Source organism: Gymnodraco acuticeps, unplaced genomic scaffold (genome assembly GCF_902827175.1).
Source record: "Gymnodraco acuticeps unplaced genomic scaffold, fGymAcu1.1, whole genome shotgun sequence".
Lineage (NCBI taxonomy): Eukaryota > Metazoa > Chordata > Actinopteri > Perciformes > Bathydraconidae > Gymnodraco > Gymnodraco acuticeps.
The window spans coordinates 1-9,733 of record NW_022991782.1 but is presented as its reverse complement, the minus strand read 5'-3'; the positions used below and the strand labels follow the sequence as shown (position 1 = coordinate 9,733).

The 9,733-nt window shown below is 46.0% G+C and overlaps 1 protein-coding gene across 1 annotated transcript; it reads right to left on the bottom strand.

Annotated features, from left to right (window-relative positions):
• Nucleotides 1-5,679: 5,679 nt before the first annotated feature.
• On the bottom strand, nucleotides 5,680-9,520 carry LOC117535201 (ankyrin repeat and fibronectin type-III domain-containing protein 1-like; the record flags this gene model as incomplete). Its single annotated transcript, XM_034199590.1, is given in 3 exon segments — nucleotides 5,680-6,516; nucleotides 8,124-8,316; nucleotides 9,303-9,520. Coding segments are annotated over 2 exon segments (240 nt in total), but the record flags the coding sequence as incomplete, so codon positions are not given.
• Nucleotides 9,521-9,733: the final 213 nt, after the last annotated feature.

Genomic DNA, 9,733 nt, shown 5'->3' with positions numbered 1-9,733 from the left:
TTATGTTTCTTGAATTCTTCAGCACTTTCTGCCTCAGGAGGTCGAGTTTTTGGTTTGCCAGGAGGTTTAATGGAGGCGTGTGGCGCAGTGGATAGCGCCTTGGTGTTGGGATCAGGTTCAAACCCCACTGCAGTCAGCATGTCGTTGTGTCCCTGAGACACTTCACCCCAAAGTGCTCCTGTGGGGATTGTCCACAGTATTGAGTATGTGAGTAACATGTGATAATGTAATGTGATGTTTAAGGAAAAACTACTTGTCCAATCTCCATGAAATTAGGTGGAAATATGAATAATTGACTAAGAAAGAAACAATAACAATTTGGAGCTGATCCGAATCAAGGTGTTGGGATACGACCCATTTTGGATGGGACACAACGTCATTGCGGCCTAGGTCATGTTTTCAGTTTGTTTGTCGGTCTGTCAGGAGATCTATGGAAAAACTACTCGTCCAATGTTTACATTTGGTGGAAGTGTGTAGAATGTACGAACAAAGAAACCATACTAATTTGGACTGGATCTGAATAACGGTGTTGGAAAACGACCCATTTTTGTTGGGAGACGTCAATCGTTTTTCATTGCGATATACAGCGCAGACTTGGCAGAACTCCAGTTCTTACAGGACTTGTTTTTATTTTCTTCTACCTGGTATGTTGTGATGTTTTAGTTGTGATGTTTTATGTGAATTATTGTGCACCTAAACACCGAGGCACGCTCCTTGTGTGGAGACCTGATAATTCAGATCAGAGAGCTCTGAGGTAAAGACATCACGTCGGTTTCTCTTCAAAGACGTTTCACTCTTGTTTTCCACAGATCTGAGATCACACGTGTTTTAAATCACGTCTCTTTGACTTTCTTTGAGTGGTTTTTAATCTTCACGCTGAATCTGACGGCCTCCCAGCATGCAACACAAACAGATCGTGACCTCGGCCCGAGAGATAAAGAAAAAAAGAGTTTGTTGTTGTGAGATTTCTTTTGATGGTCGAGACAAAACGCAGCAATTTAAACATTTAGACGCTCCATTAGAGAGAGGGGGTGACACACACACACAGCGACACACACACAGCGACACACACACACACAGTGACACACACACACAGCGACACACACACACACACACACACACACACACACACACACACACACACACAATGACACACACACACAGCGACACACACACAGCGACACACACACACAGCGACACACACACAGCGACACACACAGCGACACACACACACACAGTGACACACACACACACACACACAATGACACACACACACAGCGACACACACACAGCGACACACACACAGTGACACACACACACACAGTGACACACACACACACACACACCGACACACACACAGTGACACACACACACAGCGACACACACACACACAGTGACACACACACACAGCGACACACACACACACAATGTCACACACACACAGCGACACACACACAGCGACACACACACAGTGACACACACACACACACAACGACACACACACAGTGACACACACACAGTGACACACACACACACACACACACACACACACACAGTGACACACACACAAACACACAGCAACACACACACACACACACAGTGACACACAGTGACACACACAGTGACACACAGTGACACACACACACACACACACAGTGACACACACACACACAGTGACACAGTGACACACACACACACACACACACAGCGACACACACACACACAGTGACACACACAGTGACACACACAGTGACACACAGTGACACAAACACACACACACGCACACACACACACACACACACACACACACACACACACACACACACACACAGTCGTACTTTGACTCAAATACTCAAGTACCTCTTATACCTAATATTACAAAACGTTAAAGGTACGGTAAGATGCGACAAATACCTTTCTTTAAAAGCAATTGAAATGTAAAGGAATGGTGAAATGATGCGGTAACTCACCACGTTCTTCAGGTGACATCGCCAGAGTGGACTCCAATACCCAGAATGCATCAGGCTTGGCAGGGATACACTTTAATGTGAGAGTTTTTTCTCAAAATATCACAGAATCTGTGAAGATATTTCCGCTCCTTCTCGGACAGTTATGCAGCGTGTTGTCCTGCGTGTAAAAACCTTCATTCAAATAACATGTAACGGACTTTTTCTAAAAGATAAAAGAACGACAGACATGTCAAGAGTCGTGTTTTAAAGGAACCAATGATTTAAGGTTATTAATCGTCCACCTTCGCTTCCTCTCTTCAGCTCCTCCCCCTCTGATAAAAGACAACGCTCGGTTTAAGTGCACAACATCCAACATGAGACGCTTTATTTCACTTCTTCAAACACATCCATTCATGTTGCAAAATGCACGAAGAAGACACGGGAGACGTTTTAAACGCAGTCCATAAAAAACAACAAAAAAACAACATGTGGTCCTTTTCCTGAAATAAATAAAGTCTGAGTGGATTCATAAAGATGCAAAAATATACAGATAGTGTCTCAGTCTGTGTGGGGACAACATAAATAGATGCACAAATATTACAAACAGTTTCTGAGCCGTTTGGAAACACCTGAACAGGAAACAGGAAGTGCTTAACATTTCAGAACAAAAGCATCAACAGACGAGTCCAAACTTCACCTCACAGATAAAAGTTTAAAATATGAAACGCCACGACGTCTCTGGAGATCGGTTTCATTTCTTTGTGCAACATATTTAATACCAAAGGTGCAGGATACACAAATGCCTTTTTCTCTATTTCCGTAAAGGCGTTACGGACAAAAGCATAAATACAAAAGATTACAAAAAAAAAAAAATCCACATTCTGTTTTTTTCTTTTTTAACCCTTGTGCCTCAATTTAAGACAAATGTTCAAATAAAAAAGATATGATATGTCATTTTTGTGATTGGTCAACTGCTTAGAGATGTCCCGCCCCCTTAGCCTATCACTTACAATGTGTTGGAGCGCTAGCCAATAGGAGCGCAGTGCCATCACAATCACAACAATGCCCACAATGAATGCCCAACACGGCTGATACAAGTGTCCGTAGCACAAGGGCTCGTTCGGGTAAAACAAGTAAATAGATGTGATTTTATCCTGATTTAAATCACATGAAGAGGCGTCTGCAGGACTAATGCTGTAGTGTGGGTTTAGTTCAAGTGAATACATGTAAATTAATACTTCCTAACATTTATTTTACAGTCTTTTGGACGGAGCTGCCTCGGGTAATGCCCGCTGCGTCAGAAAACATTAGCTTTTATTCCGTGATGTGCAAACATTAAAACTCTTTAAAAGACGTGTGCATACGTGTTGCAGCCACACGAGGAAACAGGAACTGAAGCGACCCCCCTCCCCCCCTGACCCCTCCCCCCATGCAGAACTAGCCGAGGCACAAACCGGACGATAAACAACAAATACTAAATACTTTTTCATGCCCACAAAATACTCGTCAACAGCGGAGGAAATACAAAAATACTTTAAGGTTTGGAGCGTCTGTTACTGAGGCGGGACTCCACTTATATTTATCATTTCTTTAAACATTGGACCCCCGGGCACAGAGGGGTACAAGCCCCCCCAAGCCCACCATGTTTGTAGTCAATCTGTAGTCTTTTATAGTCAGTTTATAGTCAGTTTGTAGTCAGTTTGTCCTCCTTTTGCATCTCTCTCTAGGGTTTCTGCGTGTCTTTGTGTCTCTGAGAAGTCGTTCTTAGTGTCCTTGTAGTCTCTGTGTCTCCTTCTGTTATTTTGAGGCTCTTAATAGTGTTGTTGTTGTTTTTAGTCTTTTTCTGGTCTCTTTTAGTGTCTGTTGTTGTGTTGAATCCATTCCTAGTGGCTTTAGTCCTTGTGTTTGTATTCAGTGGTTTTGTAGCTTTTTAAATATCTTAGGAGTTTGTTTCAAGTCCTTTTTAGTGGTTTGAGCTCGTCCTGTGGTTGTGTTGAGTCTCTCTGTAGTGGTTTGAGTTCGTCCTGTGGTTGTGTTGAGTCTCTCTGTAGTGGTTTGAGTTCCTCCTGTGGTTGTGTTGAGTCTCTCTGTAGTGGTTTGAGTTCGTCCTGTGGTTGTGTTGAGTCTCTCTGCAGTGGTTTGAGTTCGTCCTGTGGTTGTGTTGAGTCTAGCTGCAGTGGTTTGAGTTCGTCCTGTGGTTGTGTTGAGTCTCTCTGCAGTGGTTTGAGTTTGTCCTGTGGTTGTGTTGAGTCTAGCTGCAGTGGTTTGAGTTCGTCCTGTGGTTGTGTTGAGTCTCTCTGCAGTGGTTTGAGTTCCTCCTGTGGTTGTGTTGAGTCTCTCTGTAGTGGTTTGAGTTCGTCCTGTGGTTGTGTTGAGTCTCTCTGTAGTGGTTTGAGTTCCTCCTGTGGTTGTGTTGAGTCTCTCTGTAGTGGTTTGAGTTCCTCCTGTGGTTGTGTTGAGTCTCTCTGCAGTGGTTTGAGTTCCTCCTGTGGTTGTGTTGAGTCTCTCTGTAGTGGTTTGAGTTCCTCCTGTGGTTGTGTTGAGTCTCTCTGCAGTGGTTTGAGTTCCTCCTGTGGTTGTGTTGAGTCTCTCTGTCGTGGTTGGAGTTCGTCCTGTGGTTGTGTTGAGTCTCTCTGTAGTGGTTTGAGTTCCTCCTGTGGTTGTGTTGAGTCTCTCTGTAGTGGTTTGAGTTCCTCCTGTGGTTGTGTTGAGTCTCTCTGCAGTGGTTTGAGTTCCTCCTGTGGTTGTGTTGAGTCTCTCTGTCGTGGTTGGAGTTCGTCCTGTGGTTGTGTTGAGTCTCTCTGTAGTGGTTTGAGTTCATCCTGTGGTTGTGTTGAGTCTCTCTGCAGTGGTTTGAGTTCGTCCTGTGGTTGTGTTGAGTCTCTCTGCAGTGGTTTGAGTTCGTCCTGTGGTTGTGTTGAGTCTCTCTGTAGTGGTTTGAGTTCGTCCTGTGGTTGTGTTGAGTCTCTCTGTAGTGGTTTGAGTTCGTCCTGTGGTTGTGTTGAGTCTCTCTGCAGTGGTTTGAGTTCGTCCTGTGGTTGTGTTGAGTCTAGCTGCAGTGGTTTGAGTTCGTCCTGTGGTTGTGTTGAGTCTCTCTGCAGTGGTTTGAGTTCGTCCTGTGGTTGTGTTGAGTCTCTCTGCAGTGGTTTGAGTTCGTCCTGTGGTTGTGTTGAGTCTAGCTGCAGTGGGTTGAGTTCGTCCTGTGGTTGTGTTGAGTCTCTCTGCAGTGGTTTGAGTTTGTCCTGTGGTTGTGTTGAGTCTAGCTGCAGTGGTTTGAGTTCGTCCTGTGGTTGTGTTGAGTCTCTCTGCAGTGGTTTGAGTTCGTCCTGTGGTTGTGTTGAGTCTAGCTGCAGTGGTTTGAGTTCGTCCTGTGGTTGTGTTGAGTCTCTCTGCAGTGGTTTGAGTTTGTCCTGTGGTTGTGTTGAGTCTAGCTGCAGTGGTTTGAGTTCCTCCTGTGGTTGTGTTGAGTCTCTCTGCAGTGGTTTGAGTTCCTCCTGTGGTTGTGTTGAGTCTCTCTGCAGTGGTTTGAGTTCGTCCTGTGGTTGTGTTGAGTCTCTCTGTAGTGGTTTGAGCTCCTCCTGTGGTTGTGTTGAGTCTCTCTGTAGTGGTTTGAGTTCCTCCTGTGGTTGTGTTGAGTCTCTCTGCAGTGGTTTGAGTTCCTCCTGTGGTTGTGTTGAGTCTCTCTGCAGTGGTTTGAGTTCCTCCTGTGGTTGTGTTGAGTCTCTCTGCAGTGGTTTGAGTTCGTCCTGTGGTTGTGTTGAGTCTCTCTGTAGTGGTTTGAGTTCGTCCTGTGGTTGTGTTGAGTCTCTCTGCAGTGGTTTGAGTTCGTCCTGTGGTTGTGTTGAGTCTCTCTGTAGTGGTTTGAGTTCCTCCTGTGGTTGTGTTGAGTCTCTCTGCAGTGGTTTGAGTTTGTCCTGTGGTTGTGTTGAGTCTCTCTGCAGTGGTTTGAGTTCCTACTGTGGTTGTGTTGAGTCTCTCTGTAGTGGTTTGAGCCCCTCCTGTGGTTGTGTTGAGTCTCTCTGCAGTGGTTTGAGTTCCTACTGTGGTTGTGTTGAGTCTCTCTGTAGTGGTTTGAGTTCCTCCTGTGGTTGTGTTGAGTCTCTCTGCAGTGGTTTTGAGTGGCGGTCTAATTGATTGCATGTGTTTCTGGTTATTTCTGAGTGTTTTCGTGTTCTTTTGTGATCATATTTAGCCTCTGCGCCGTCGTTTGATTGACTTTCCAACAGGAAATATGAAACCATAGCTCCGTTCAATAACCCCTCCATTAAAACCACATTTAAACAGATCGCAGAAATCAAACACTGAGACGCACACAGACTGCACATTCACTTCAAGTAGAGTCCATGCCACAGATCCAGAGTGAGATATTTAAATAAAGAAGGAGTGAAACATTTTAGCGGTATCTTAACGTGTTCGGTAAGTCCACCTTCAGCGTTTGGTCCGTGTGCAAAGTGTCAGAAGGAGCTGGGTTCTCGTTGCATTGATTATTCTGTAACAGTCGAAGCCGTGGGTCTCTGAGTCGGAGAGTTGAACCAGCAACTTTATTCAGTTTACAATCTGCGGAGCGCTGAGGGGGGGGGGGGGGGGGGTGTGAAATAGAGAAAGAAACACAAAGAGAGGTTTAACTGACGTTTCAATGGCAGGCAGCGACACAACATGTAAGCGTATAATAACGTCTTTGCATTTAAATTTGTAATAACGAATTTCACATTTTTCTCAGAATTATATTTCTTCCAATTTTTTTTACTTCTTCTCAAAATCTTTCTTTTTCCCCAAATTTTACTTTTTCAGAATTTCATGTTTTTCTCATGATTTAAATTTGTTCTTCTCACAATTTCATTTTCCTCAACATTAAAATGTTTTCTCATAATTTCACTTTTTTTTCGTCATATTTTAACTTTTTTCTCATAATTTCACGTTTTTTTCATATTTTAACTTTTTTCTCAAAATGTAACTTTTTGCTCAAAATTAAAATGTTTTCTCAAAATGTAACTTTTTTTTCATGTTTTAACTTTTTTCTCATATTTTCCCTTTCCCCTCAGAATCTGGAGGTGCGTTCAGGCTCCCCAACAGAAACCCATCCTCCCAGCGTCTCTCCTGTAACTCACCGGCCTCATAGCGAGCTGCTCAGAATCTCCGACACCTGAGCGTTCGTCTGCTCGTCAGAATCCACTTCCTGTGCTCCTCCCTCCTCCTCCTCCCCCCCCCTCCACCACCACAGACACCCCCACTGCCTCCCCCCTCTCCCCCCCCACAAAGATGCGTCTAACATGGGGCCTTCCTCCCCCCTGTCCTCCCCCCCGCTGCCTCCCCCTCCGGCTCTCCAGAACGCAGGAGGCGTGGCTAACGAAGGTGGGGGAGTCGATGGAGGGGGGGAGATCCGTCTGCTGGGTGTACACCCCCTCGGAGAGAGACCCCCCCTCTCCCCCCTCCTCCCCCCGGAGCCACCGAGGGGTGAAGTACGCTCCTCCCCCCCCCCGCTGACTGCGAGAGAGGAGCTTTCGTTTGGAGGGGGGGTTACAGAGAGGCCTCAGGGGGGGAGAGAGGGGAGAGAGGGAGAGGTCCTCCAGGGGCAGGAGGGGGGAGAGAGGCCTCAGGTTGGGAGAGAGGGGGGAGAGGTCCTCCAGGGGCAGTAGGGGGGAGAGAGGGAAGTCTTTGGATGGAGAGGGGGAGAGAGGGAAGAAGGTGGAGGAGAGGGGGAGGTCTGAGGGGGGGCAGACGCTGTACCTGAGGGGGAGAAAAGGGAGGTTTCAAAGGTGCATAATAGATCCTCTTTTTTTTACTGTGATATCCTGTTTCCATAGTTACTTCATCCCTTCATCCCTTCATCACTTCATCCCTTCATCCCTTCATCCCTTCATCACTTCATCCCTTCATCCTTCATCCTTCATCCCTTCATCCCTTCATCCCTTCATCCCTTCATCCCTTCATCACTTCATCCCTTCATCCCTTCATCCCTTCATCACTTCATCCCTTCATCACTTCATCCCTTCATCCCTTCATCCCTTCATCACTTCATCCCTTCATCCCTTCATCACTTCATCCCTTCATCACTTCATCCCTTCATCCCTTCATCACTTCATCCCTTCATCCCTTCATCCTTCCATGGTGCTGTATCATTGATCAATAAAGTGCTTCTTATCTTATCTAAACAAAGTGATGACTAAGTGTTACCTGAGCTCGTGGGTCTGCAGCACGTCGGGGGCGCTGCCGCCCAGCGAGTGCAGTGCCTGCTGGGAGAGGTGTTGGGGGGGGGAGTAGAGCAGGTCAAGGTCTCGGGGGCTCAGAGCGTCGCTGGAGTCGTAGTCGCTGTCTGTGGGGAGGAAGACCTCCGAGGACCCGTCCTCATCGGAGCCCAGCAGGGAGTCTGAGGGTTAAAAAAAAAAAACTCACGTTAAAAAAAATAAAATAACGTTTTTTCTAAAAATGTCATGTTTTCCTCAAAATGTCTAATTCTTCTATAAATGTCACTTTTTTTCTCACCATTTAATAAAAAAATGTATTTCAAGTTTTTTCAAAAAATGTCAAGTTTGTTCTGAAAACTTTTTTTTCTAAATTTCACATTTTTTTCTTAATTGTTTTAATTTGATAATAATTCCCCAAAAAAAATGTCCACAACAAATTTCACTTTTTTCTCAAAAGGCGCATTCACACTTTACGTTTCCCACTTTAGTTCATGTGAACTCTCTAGTTCTCATGAACTAAGTTCAGATCGCGTTCACACCGGAATAAGTCCCTGAGGGAGGATTAGGCAAATGAAGCCGCTGACGTCACTTCTTCGTCTTCTGCTTTGGGTTTACTGGCAGGCCGCAAACCACTTCACGGCGTATACTGCCACCCGGAGTCCCCGGCCGGAAGTCCCCGGAGTTGGGGACTGGCTTCAGTAGAAGCTGCTGGGAGTCCCAGCAGCTTCTACTGAAGCCTTCCGAGTCAATCGCCAGAACGCCGACACCTCCTCATCTCCACCGCTCCCATGTTTTATTTTGTGTTGCCATAAGTTAGTCTCTCTGCGTTTCTGCGCTGGGCTAATGCTAATGCTAATAATGCTAATCCGAGGATAATAAAATGGCGGCTTCACAAAACTTTTTGGGAGTTTTACGGGGCGTGGTTTGCAATCCTTCCAGCCAATCAGAAATAGGAACCTTTTTCTCCAGGGACGGAAAAGGGGGTGAAAAGGTTCTGATGAACTAATTTGAGTTCCGGCTCTTTTTGGTGTGAACGCGAGATTTCGGAACTATATCGGAACTAAAGTGGGAAAAGTACTACGGTGTGAACGCGGCTAAAGTGTCACGTTTTTCTCAGAATGTCCTTCAGAGGTCAATAAAGACATTGAAGCTCAACATGTCTCCTCACCGCTGGGGGGCTTCCTGTGCCGGGGCTCTGGCGAGGGGGAGGGGGTCGGCAAGAAGTCGTTGTTGGAGGAGGTGGAGTCGGTCTTCTGCTCGCTGTCGGGGGGGGGCGTCTGCGTTAACGAGCGCTGAGACGGGAACGCCGCCGCGGGGCTGCCGGTAACGAGCGAACTGAAGAGCGTCCGTTATCCAGCGCAGGTCACGACGCACCTCGTCCAGCTGCTGCAGGGTCAAACAACATTTCACTGTTTGGTTCAATTTACTTTGGGGTTTCATTCTTTGTATTTTCATTATTTGTACATTATTACAGTGTGTGTGCTGTGTAGTGTGTGTGTGTTACAGTGTGTGTGTGTTACAGTGTGTGTTACAGTGTGTGTGTGTGTTACAGTGTGTGTTACACTGTGTGTGTGTTACAGTGTGTGTGTGTTACAGTGT